Genomic DNA, 12,973 nt, shown 5'->3' with positions numbered 1-12,973 from the left:
AGTATATACACTTTCTGGATTATTGTAGCAATGCATTCTCCACCACTCACATGTACATTTATCAGCACATTATTTGGAATGCATACCTGTAAAGCTCTGCCTGAGTATTTATAGATTTCTAATTACTGTGGTGTCTTAACAGTTGCCTTTAAATAAGGCATCAGGGCTTATTCTCTTCTTACCAGCAATTTCATCTGTAGTTGGCATTTCAGGAGTGGTCTGGTATTTTACGGATTTGGACTCGGTATTATCTGTGCCCTGACAGCACTACGTGCCCGGATGGGTCACCTGTGTTTGGCATTGCATGAGGGTGACAGAAAAGTTCCATTGCCTGAAAAAGACGGCCAACTTGGGAAGGGACAAAGAGCTTCTTCCCTGTGTTGAGAGACTGAGGGGAGACATAGCAGTCTACAGCTTCCTCACAAGGGGCAGCAGAGGGGCAGACACTGATGTCTTCACTCTGGTGACCAGTGACAGGAACTGAGGGAATGGCCTGAAGTTGTGTCGGGGGAGGTTTAGGTTGGATATTAGAAAAAGGTTCTTCCCCCAGAGTGTGGTTGGGCACTGGAACAGCTCACCAGGGCAGCGGTCACAGCACCAGCCTGACAGAGTTCAAGAAGTGTTTGGACAGTGCTCTCAGGCACATGGGGTGATTCTTGGGGATGGTGCTGTGCAGGGCCAGGAGCTGGACTCGATGGTCCTTGTGGGTCCCTTTCAACTCAGCATACTCTGTGAATGCAGTGTGATGTTGACAGTCTTTGCTGTATTGATGTTAGTCTCCATTCCTTTTGCAGGATCCTGCAGCATTGTGAAGGGACAGAGGGCCCTCTGAACAGTGCCATTGCACACCTGACTTGCAGAGGCTGGCATATTTTTTTAGGAGTGAAGAAAAAAAACCCAAAAGCATTACTTCAGCATAAATAATTTATTTCCTAAGAGGAAGGTTTCCAGCCATGACTCAGGTGTGTCATGATGCAATATTACAGTGTTATAGGGAACTGGCTTTGACCTTGAGAAGAACTTTAAAAAGTGCCTGTCATTGCTTTGATGAAAGAAAGGCTCATTTCAGGAAGTCCACTGTCTGTGGCGATCCCATTTCACATACCAGAATTATTTTCTGTTTTCTTTATGGTACACAAAAGTGCAGTTTTACACTGTGGGTATGTCTTGACTCACTTAAGAAGTGTGTGGGGCATCAAAGACCTTTGCCTTTATCAATTCCTTCTTGTACTCTGTGATTGTCATCAACAGCAGCTGCAAATTCTGTGGAATTTCTGTATATATCAGCCCTCTTAGTGACATTTAGCTGGTGCTGAAGAGCAGCCAAAATAGGTAAGACCTGTCAGTGGCAGGTATCTCCTGAGATGATCCCCTTCCTCCACCTGGCACTCTTTCTTTTACAGTTTAGATGCATTGGTTATATTTTGAGTATTTCAAATATCAGTCAAAATACATCTGCCTTTTTGGAGAGTAGATCAGTCCCTCGAGAGAATGTAAGGCGAATTTTATGCAATTACTTACACTGATTAATAGATTTCTATAATAGTATGTAGTATGTGTGGCATGTAACACTGGAAACAGTGAAAATTATGTTTATAAGAATAGCATGAATTTCTTAGGAATGTTTGACTATAACTACAGTTCAAACCCCATTTTGTCTTTCCTGTTATGCTGCTACCTCCACCTGTGGTATAATTTCAGCAGCATCTTTGCCAGCCTCCTTCTTCCTGACCCTCTTCCTCCTTGAGGCACGTCAGCTCCTGGCATTGCCAGAGGCCGTGCTGTTCCTTGTCCCACGGGAGGCACCAGCTCCAGGGCTCTCGCAGAAACTTGTCATGCAAAATGAAAGGCTTCTCCAGAAAAGGCTGCTGCATCCCCTTCCTTCCCAAGGAGATAACATCAAAGTTTCCCAGAGATGGTGGCACTGGCGGGATGAGACCTGCCCGTGTGCCTGCTGAACCAGCCTTGTTAGCAACTGAGCACAGCAGCAGGTGTGTGCTGAGTGTGCAGGAGCTGCAGTCAGCAGCTCCCCATGATTTTTGGTGGAATCATGAGGGCCTCATGATTCTCAGAAACACATTTTGTGACCACAGCCATAGTACAGAAAGAAGGGTCGGGCAAAACAGCACCAGAGGATACTTCCATGGTGTTTCCCACCCCCAATATGATTTTTTCTTTCATGGAGCCGTTTCCTAGGCTTTTACAAAATAAACTGGAGTTGTGCGCTAAACCGTGTATTCCTATCCACGTGTTTTGTGGATGTAGTGGTTTGGTCTAAAATACTCATTACTCAGGAATGTTCCATATTCATCATGCAAACACTGTTCACTTGATTTAGAAGGTGGACTAAGAGTACACAGAGGACTGCTTTTGTGGCTGTTGACCAGCATGTGAGGCTAACCCACACTTTGTTGTTGGGTTTTGTATCTGGTCTCTCTTCCCAGTCACTCTGAGTCCCTCATACTGAACCTTTCTAGGGTTTCCAGGCTACAGGTGCAGATCCCATCTCCTGCTTTTCACCACCTTCTCTTGGCTGCTTTCTCCAGCTGTGGTCCCCTCACCCACATTGCTCCCCACTTTTTCTCCAAAAATTTCTCTTCCCCTATTCCCTGTACTGGTTCCAGTCACCACCTCCTCCATCGTAGTTCACTTTTGCCCTCAGGTCTACTTTTCTGTCTCCTAAGTTTAAGTTATTGGTGATGGTGTTCATCAGACTTTTGGAGCAACTTTGTTTTTGTGATATTTTGTACATTTCTCCGAGTTTCAAGAAGTGGGATTTTGATGAATCAATGTTTTTCTCATCAGAAGGCTTTGACTTTTGATAAAGATCCCTCTCTTTCCCCTTTCTCACCAGCCAGCAGATATGACTTCCTGCTTTAAAACACTGAGAAGCTTTCCATATCAAAACATCATCAGAAATGATATCTCCACAAAGCACTTGTGCTCCAACAAAGCAGACTGAAATATATTTAATGGGACTTTTTTCAGCAAGCTTTTATTAGTCAGAGAGTGCTCTAAGAGTACTAAGTGAGGACAGACTCTCCAGAAATATTTAGATACTAAAAATGAAAATGTCTCTGTTGAGCATGTGTGAACTCTAATTTTATTTTTTAAAATGTGTATATATATAAAATATAATTTGTCCAAACTTGGAGGAACACTCTCACACTTCTGATAAGAAGATTGATGAAAGCAAAGGACAGTGAAATTTTTCATCCAGGGCAACACATTTTCCTCTAACCTCATCTCAGAAATGAATGAAATGTTTTGATTGAAATTCCTTCTTCCTTAAGTAATCAAATTGGTCTGAGGAGACACCATGAAAAACCCAAGAAGTCCAAGGGGGTAAAAATTGGCAAGGATTTCAGGAACTGAAAATAGGAGGAAGTGTTGAGCAACTCTTAAAGTAGTTACCACCTTTGCCTCTAAAATTTGCAGAGTGATGTTTTCTGATCAGTAGGTTGTTCCAAAACGCAGCCCTCATGCATTTCTTGGGAAGATGTTCCCAGTTCCTCCTACTGGAGTACTTCAAAGTAACTGAGGGCTTCCTACCTGCATCTGCACCTTGGGTTATGTGCTCCCATCCCTGGTGTGAGGGGGGAGACAAATGGAGCCGGGGATCCTGCCTGCCCTGGTGCAGTGGCCGGGAGGGCTGGCACAGGAGGGTGCTCTGGGTGGGGTGGCAGGATCCAGCTTACCCCTGCCCAGCCACTTGGTCCCCAGTGACAGGAAGGCCTCCTCACTGCTTCACTCACCAAATTCTCCTCCCACAGAAGGGTCTTGTTGAGGATGGAGCAGTGCCTGCTTGGGCTCGTAGATGACACCTGCTGCTGTGTTGCCCCTTGGGTGCCATGGGGCAGCAGTGGGGCAGTGCCAGAGCCCCCCTTGCCTGCCCATCCCTGGGTGCTCTCTGCAGCTGTGTCCTTCCAGATGTTTTTCAAGTCATGACATTGGTCCTTGCTTCTGTAGTGCCAGATATTTGGCACCAACTACACATGGCATGAGCCAGTGTAAAGGCACAAACAAAGCCTGGTGGAGAGAAACTTCTTGCTGCTTTTGGAAGAGGAATTTAAGATCCCACAGTAACAAGCCCTAGTCCCTATATAAAATCACTGTCCTGTTGCTGGGCTGTGCATTAGCACAGCTTTCTTTTTCTTGGTCATTATCACTTGGCATAGTGTGTTTCTTTCATTTTATGAGAATTTGATGTATTTCACCAGTAGGTAGAAAAAAAATCATCACTGAGAATGTCGTGATTAATTTTTTTTCTCTTGGAGAACAATGAAATTATTCTGAAATGTATGACACGTGTATAATAACAGCCTAGTGCTCTGTTTTTAAAAAATGTGCTAGAGGCATTGTGCAGTTTCCCAGAGGCTTAATGAGGCACCCATACTGTGTTGGAAATTTTTCAACAATAAAAATTGACCTATTACATGCTTATGTAAAATGAGGGTTGACAATCACACAAATATGTCCAAAGTCAAATACAGGCATTGTGAAATATCACTTCTTTCCCACAGAGAAACTGGTCACCTGTTCACAGTAGGCTTTTGCATTATATCCTATCCAGTAAAGAATAAGATGCTTCCCCACAGGGACACAAAATGGCAGCAAAGTACTGGCCCAGTGCCCTTCTATCAATGCTTTTCACTGACTCTTTTGCCAAGTCTTCAAAAATAACACATAGGCATACTTTTCAACATATGTTTTGCCTCTTTGTTGATTTAAAGGCATAAAGGGAAGAAAAGGTCATGTATTATTCACTACTTTATCGTCAAATGCAAGAAAAATTCATTGTTTGCTTGTCGGATTTTATTTTACTCTCCCTAATACATCTTTTATTTTAAAAAAATCTGGATTCTTTTGCTGTTCTTTTAACATATATCAGAAGTAGCCTGTTCTTAAAAACTGAACATATGTCTCTGAACCTGCATCTGAATTCAGGGAAGTGTCTATTGCAAAACACTGAAATTTGGAGTCATGGGAGCAGAAAAGTTGGATTCAGGGCTTATTCAGTGTAGTATTGAATAATCAAAGAAAGGAAGATAATTAAATACAAAGAGTTGAAGGTTAAATTAAACATGGTAAATATTGCTCCTCTGCTCAAAGTAAATTAAGCTATTGTCAACATTTTTCTGTTTTTGAAAATATTAAACACTAAGTTTAAGCCAAATGGGTACCGCTGAGGAAACACTAAATGACTATTAGGATTTAAGAAACCAAACAGTTTCTCTGGTGAATGTGTATCACCAGTGAATGTCCTAGCAGTACCTTGCTTCAGTTACCTGGCCAGTCACTGGCTCATGATGTCCCCAGCAAGAGAGGGAAATATAGGGAGGTAGAATGGGATTTAGGGAGTGATCAGAGTTTACCAGCAAGCATCGATCTCTCCGAGTTAAGGGAATAGAAAGGACTGAGGTATGAAAGCAGAATGAGTGTGGTAATTGAGGCCTGGATCCATCTTCAGTGTATGAGGCTACAAATCATAAGACTTTTCTTCAGCAGGGAGAGCTTTTTGTTGTTTTATTGATCTTCATATGGTTGGTGACTGCCCAGCTCTCCGATTTGTTGAGGTCTCTCTGCAGAGCCTCTCTGCCTTTGAGGGAGTCAACAGCTTCTCCCAGTTTTGTATGATCGCTGAACTTGTTCAGTATCCCCTCCAGTCCTGTGTCCAAACAGTTTACGAAGATGTGGAAGAGCACAGGGCTGAGGATGGAGCCCTGTGGAACCCCACTAGTGACAGGTCCCCCATCTGATGTCACCTCACCCTTTGTGCCTGACCTGTGAGCACCCATCCCATGGTGTGTTTATTGAGCCATGTGCCAGATAATTTTTCCAGAAGGATCTTATGATAAAGAGTATCAAAAGCTTTGCTGAAGTTCAAAAAGATTGTATCAACTGGCTTTCCTCGTGGGCTACCTTGTCAAACACACCAAAATAAAAATATGAGAATTAGTGTGTACAAGAATTAAATAAATGCTGCAAGAATTGTCAATTCTAACAAAGAACATATAGATTCAGATGTTACTTGTAGTTGCTATTTGGATGTTTTCTGCTATTACTTAAGAATCTATTAAAAATACATTCCTGAGCTATTTAAATACACACAATCTGTAATGTCTCAGATGCCCATATAACTTAGATGTACAATATTGTAATGAGCATGATAACCATAACTTGGCACTCTATTTAGGTCCAGAGAGAACAGTACCATAATCCTGGTTATTTCATCGCCTTTACTACGCTCTAATGTCTTGACAATTGCTTATAAGACATACATTCCAGTGCATTATTTTTTAACTCCTGTATTTCATGAATAGCATAGTTTATGCTTCTGGCAAAGGCAACTTCCCAAGCACCAACTGAAAGTAAAAGTATCATAAATATTGCAGGAATTCAGATGGATTTGCTGGACTATATGATGGGATCTCATTCAAGAGCAAGAACCTACTCACAGAACATGTATAGGATCATAACTACAATATTTACACATATTTTATTTTCTCTCATTTCAGTGACTATTTCAACAAGTACCTTCTTTGATGGCTTACTGGTAACTGGGCTCTACACATCTACCAGTGTTCAGGCTTCCCAGAGCATTGGTGGTTCCAGTGCTTTTGGATTTGGTAAGTCCAGTGTAATTTACCTTCTGCCACCCAGGGTAATGAATAATTCGTTGTACAGAGGACATCAGTATCAACACAGTTACTGGAACAGGTTAATTTAGACTGAGTAATCAATAATACATGGAAGTCAGTGGGAGTCAATGAGATAAGGCAGTGGTGGCTTTTAGGCAGCTTTTATTGCTTCCTGTGCCACCTTCGTCTTTGCTCAGCCCTGGTAGTAGTATGCTGAATTATATAAATTTTAAGAGACAAAAGCCTCAGCAGATAAATTGTTTTAAACAGCTATTTCTAAATAGTGTGACATTTTGTATGAACTGAAGCATTTAGCCCAAAGCCTCTAACTGTTTCTTGGGCTGAAAACCTGTTTCCTTTAAGCTTATGCCAACCTACTTTTCCGTTCAGTTAATGGCATCTTCCTTAAAACCAGAATGCTGGTCAAGATATTTTATACAACCAATTATTTACCATGTCCAAAAAGCAGAATTTTAGTTAAAGGGGTATGATAGCCTTTGCAGATTTATCATGTTTTTCAGGTTCTGCTGTAGCCCTCAGCAGTAGCAGCTGTGCTAAGGACAAACATTTTTTAAATAATCCCTTCTAAGTTTGTGCAAGTAATTGACAGCTATACCTTCTGCAGTTTGTTATTTGGTAGCATTGTTTATATCCTTACAAATAATAGTAACAATTGCATTCCTCCAACTGGAGGAACTCAGTGACCCTAACAAGCAATCTATGGTGAAGGTACAAAAACAGGTACCAGTCACATGGGACACCAACTGCACTGCACTTGCAGTAGCATATTTAAATGCTAATTTGTCTTCTGGACAGAATTCAGTACTTTCTTCATAATAACCTCTCATGGTACTTACTTTTGTTATAATGCATGTAGAACATGAGTGGTCTGGGCATTTGAGTGTCATCCAGCAGACAGACATTTGCTTGTAAATGAAAGAATGTAATGTAAATAGCACATTATTTAAAAATGTACTGAGGGGTAATTTGAGAAGGGCTTTGCTTCTGTGGATAACACCACCTTCAACCTCAGACTTTTTGCTCAGCCTTTCAAAGGGAAGAGCATGGCTGGCACAGGTATTTCATGCCTTGTGCAAAAGGCACTGAAAGCTTCTCTTTTCTGGAAGAATTTGTGCTGTTGTTTCTCCTTCCCCACTGTACTGTTTACAGGATGAGTAAGATCTGATGGAGTAAGCAAGACAGAAAGTAATTATCAATACGAAATTTCTGGGATGTTCAAGTTACTGACAAGCTATTACCTGGCTGTAAAATAAGTGTTTGTATCACATCATTGGGCAGATCATGGCAAACTCACTGGGCAAAGTATACAGGTCATGTTTAATTATATGTAAGCTTTTGAGAATGACAATTAAGCAACATTTTAAGAACCTAAATACCTCTGTGAATTTACAAAGAATGTCTGTATTTTTCCCTAAATTTGTATTTTCATTTGTAGAATAAGGCTGTTTCAGCTGATGTTTTATTGAGACAGATGTTAAAGTAACGTGATGTGTGACAGGAAAAACAATGTGGCCTTCTTTAACTTGCCATGGGTCATTCTCTAGCTCTTGATGTGTTACTTTGACCATTCTGTCACTGTAAGATAACCAAAAATTAAACTGGTGACATGTGTGTTCTGTATCCAAAAGAAACTCCAAGCCCAGAAAAATCCAAAATCCAAAGTGATGCAAAAACAGTCATGCAGAGTTGGACCTACTTCATTTTGCTCATCAATACAAATTCTGAAATACCCTGCCTGGGGAGATCTGATGCTCTGCCTTGAACATGCCTCCATTTATGTCAGAGAAAAAGTGCTGCCATCTCTGAATTTTTTTTTTTTTAACTTTCTGTGGGTAAACTGTAGGGTTAGTTGTGTTACAGTGTTAGTTACAAAATATTTTAAATAAAAGTCTCATTTTGCTGTTTTCTTTGCTACTCCCTAAGCTTGTATATACATTGAAAAAACAAAAAAAACAATCCAAATGTTTCATAACAGATGATGCTCTTGCGCAGTGTCTTTGAAGTCACAGCAAAAAGTCAACAGTGAAGAAAAATGGCAATGGCTTTTAAATGCAATTTTATATGAATGCTCAGTCTATGATGTACTGATGGCTCCCAGGACTAAGAAATGCATAAACTTTTCCTATCTCTACTTTGCAGTGAGAGATGAGAAGGCTGGCCTCTTCCAAAAAGCATTTATCATGTTAATGATAGGCTTCTAAAAATGATTTGATAGTTTTAAAAAGTAACAATATTTTAAAATCAACCATTTTCAGTAGAAAAATAGAGAAGTCCCCACAGTATTTAATATGTTGTTTAGTAGAATAGTAGGAGGGAGTGACATTGTTTTGTTTTCTGAAGAAAACATAAAGCGCTTTCTCCAGAAACCCTGAATCCATCTGTTGTGTCATCATTTCCAATCAGCAAAGAAGCTGTTTCTCTTTTGAGGCAAGCGATTGTGATATTCCTGTTAGATTTAGCTTGCTGGAAATTATTATTTTTTTTTAATGCTGAGGACTAGTCAGGTTCAGAGACCTCAATTCAAAGATTTATGTGGTTTACCATAGATTAGATGGGGGTGGGGCGCAAAGCTGGGCCTTTAAAACCTGAAGATAGTAATATTCTGAAATTGGGTTGATAGTGGTTGCTTCTGGTGCAGGAAAGAATAATTTTTCTCCCTTGCAATATTACTATTGAAATGCTCTTGTCTGTCTCACACAGGAGGTCATGATAGATTATCATAATCTTCCAGACTGCCCAACAATTTGAAGTCTCCCTAACACACATCTATGTCTCTTCTGTGCTATGAGTTAATGTGTTGTGACTACAATTATCTTTTACCAATTTAGGAAGTTGCTTGATGGAGACACAATCATTGTCAGTTACCACAGTTAACCACATCAAGAAGCTTTGAAGAAGAAAAGATAAAATATTTTAATTCTTAAGGTTATATTTTCTTTCTTCTTCAGTACACATTGTGTAGGCAAAGAAATAGTTCCTGATTTCCTCTGTGGGATTACACTGACATGAAGCTCCCAAACTTTTATCTGGGAGACCTAACAATTTTTTGGTGCAAAATGTGTGAAGTTTTGGGTATAAAGTTGATACTGGTCATAAATAATAATGTTTTGTCCCAGGCTGAACTATTCTCTGGGTTCAGATAAAGGTAAAACTAAAATTGTAAAACTAAATTTATAATTGGGATCAAACATAAGTGTGTTGAAATTTCACTAACCAAGGTGAGAGGATCCTTTAGCAAAGAAATTATCCTTAAAATTAGCTTTTAAGAAGACTGTTTCTTTCTTCATTAGATTCCCTGATACAACAGATACCCTCAGCTGCATCTCTCCAGTGAAATTTCCACTTTCCTCTCCTGATCAGTGTGGTGTGTACGTAGAAATGTTCCCACATCTTTCAGTGTTGTTGGCTGAAGGGCAATCCCACTCTTTGCATCCCCTCAGTAGCCCTCAGTTTATTCACACCCTGTCTGTCTCTGGAGTCACATTTTGGACTTCTGTGGGATCTCTTTATCCATCAGTGTTTTCTTTTCTTCTGCTTTTGTCTCTGAGGCTTCTTGTTGGTGTTTGGCCTTTTTTTCGACAGCTTGGGTCATCTGGCTGTGCTCTGGGGTTTATCAGCCCACAAGACTGATCTCCCATACAGTCATTTAGGGGCTCTCAGTGCTTGGCTTAGTCCAAATATAAAAGAGGAAAGTGAGAGGCAGGAGTACTAAAAAAAAATGTTACAAAGCCACAAATGTGGTGGTGGGTTTGATGGGAATGATTGCTTGCAAATGAGAGTAAGGATAAATAGTTTGGTGGGTGGCAGGGGAACCACTCTGTAGCTTGGCATAAGTACGAAAATCCCGCATGGCTGCTCCGAAGCTGTGTGCTCTGGAAAGCAGGGAGCAGGGAGCACGGCACAGTTCCTACAATTAAAGGAGAAGATTACAGCCTAATCCCTCAGCAGCGATAAGGAGCGCTATGAGCTGAGGACCTGAATCTGTCTCATTACACAGGATCATCCTGGTGACAGGCGGGCTGAGCAGACACATGTGCTGGGCTGCGTACATCAAAGCTTGCCTTTGACCTGCCACTCACACTGCATCTCCAGCTCTTCCCAAGGCTTTCTGCCTCCCTGGTAGCTTTTCACATGATGAATACATGACAAATTATATTTAAGTTTGGTGTAATTCGTTTCCTACAAACTGTGGTGGGAAACATGAGCCTTTCTAGCTAAGCCCCCCAAAACCTAATTTTATGCAAAATCATAATCACTACACCAATGTGCACCTTTTAGTGAATGTGGAATTAACAAGTAATTTCATGGTAACATTTATATATGCATTAACCTTCCAACCTAAATTGCAAAGGTCCTCTTAGAAGTCTGTAGGTTCTATTGTAGTAGAGACAGTGGACTCCAAATTCTCATTTACACTGGAAAGTGTTGCCATAGGCCTAACTGGATAACAAAAATTTTTTGTTTATATTCTGTGTAGATTTACACAGCTTGTAATTTGCAATCTTTTAAAACAGATAACCCCATTCTACTGTCAGGTCATAAACTCCTCATGAAATTTAGGTTTTGTTTAACTGTGAGGGATACTTTATAAGAAACTAGGAGAGTGATGTTACCTGGAAACATTTTAGTGCCTGAACTTGGATCTTCTTTTGCTAGAAAGCAAAAAATAGAAGATGAAAGCGATATTGCAGTCTTTTCTCTTTTGCAATTCTTTGTTTCTATATCATGAATGTGATCATACATATTTTAAGTAATACATTGACTCTCTGGGATTTAAAAAAAATGAGTAGCTAAAAATATTCTTTGAAATATGGTGAATAATACATTTCCTAGAGGAAATCCTGGAAAGAGCAATTGCCAGATATAATGTAATGCCGTATAAATTATCTTATACTCTTTTCTTTTTACTGTTCTGTTGCCTTTCAACAGGATTAAAGCAGCCTTCAAATAATCCTCCACTGGGTATTTTGGTTACATATGTGATTGCACAGCCAACAAAAACCCCCTCTCAATTTATAGAGGAAGGATCATTTGGATTTGGATCTGTATGGGTTGGGAACTGGGGAAAAGGAAAAGAGTGGTTTCCAGGTCCCATATCCCTTTGACTCTGAGCAGGCTTAGGGCAGAATTACTGTAGGCAGTGCTGCTGATGCTGGTTTCATCTCCAGATGAAGAAGGGCAAGGAGGGTGCCTGGGTGGCTGAAGGACACCCACAGTGTTATGTCCAAGGGGGTACCACAGACAATGTGCCCCAGCTCTGTCAGCACATGGATCTGGACCATGCATTGGAAGCATCCAGGGCTCCTCCTGATCCTGGATGGGGTTTGTGGTTTTGAGCTTTCAAAGGCTTGGTTTTGGCATCAGTTTATGCTCAAACACTGATGCTTCTGGGACAATGTTTTACTTTCAGATTTTCACATATAAAGGAAAATATCCCCCACTAACATTGTGAGATGGAAAAAGGCCAACTGTTGCATTTTCTTGTTAGGTGAGCCTATAAAATTGATCCCCCCTGCTCAGTCTGCCTCTCTGTGCTTGCTCACAGCTCTAAAAAGTAAGGAATAGTCAGCAAATGACAGCTCTTAAAAAAGTTTTCAGCTATGTACATGCTACTGATCTTGAAGTGCTTGAAGTGCAGTTTTCTAACTTACTGAAATTGCTGTAGATCCCTGGTTTACTTTGTGACAAGCCAAATGGGCTCCAGGACCCTCCCTTCACACCAGAGATATTTGCCAGAAACCAAACAGATGGTAAACTAGGAAGAAATGACCCTCGGCATTCTCATTAGAACAGTTGGGGAAATTTTAATAGGGCCCCGTTTGCCTTGTGCTGTATCTAATACCCTTTGAACTGCCACTTTTTTTTTCTTTTTTTTTCTTTGTTACAAGTCAACTACTGCCATGTATATTTTAATAGGGATTATCAAATACAATTTGCCCAGAAGATGTAACAGCCCTCCACTGCTAATTAGCAAAGTTTAAATAATCACTGAGTTCTGGAATAATTGGAAAGAAACAGTGATTTTTCTGCCAATGTATAATTACCAATTAACAGGAAGATAAAATATCTGTATAGCAGTCATATCTTGGAGAATTTGTTAACAGTCAATTAAATAGTGAGTTGATGCCAAACTGACATTGGTCAAGAAAGTTTACATTTGAGCTTAGTTTTAAGATACTTCCACCTACAAATGGTATGTAAGGAAACCATAATGATGATAAAACTTTGAAAGTCTGTGTGTCATAATGTTTAATTACTACTTAATTGTCTTCATGGCCAAAAGTTGACCATTTCTGCAAGTGATTGGCTAT

The 12,973-nt window shown here is 40.3% G+C and overlaps 1 protein-coding gene across 3 annotated transcripts in view; it reads left to right on the top strand.

Moving 5' to 3' along the window:
* Positions 1 to 12,973, top strand: part of RELN (reelin) — a 276,304-nt gene that overhangs the window by 36,951 nt on the left and 226,380 nt on the right. For all 3 annotated transcript variants that reach the window (XM_068994382.1, XM_068994372.1, XM_068994390.1), the window contains exon 2: positions 6,519 to 6,629. In XM_068994382.1, the coding sequence (XP_068850483.1) occupies positions 6,519 to 6,629 (111 nt within the window). The remainder of the gene's footprint in view (positions 1 to 6,518; positions 6,630 to 12,973) is intronic.

The sequence above is a fragment of the Aphelocoma coerulescens genome, chromosome 1A (genome assembly GCF_041296385.1).
Source record: "Aphelocoma coerulescens isolate FSJ_1873_10779 chromosome 1A, UR_Acoe_1.0, whole genome shotgun sequence".
NCBI lineage: Eukaryota > Metazoa > Chordata > Aves > Passeriformes > Corvidae > Aphelocoma > Aphelocoma coerulescens.
This window is presented reverse-complemented; position numbering and strand designations above follow the sequence as displayed.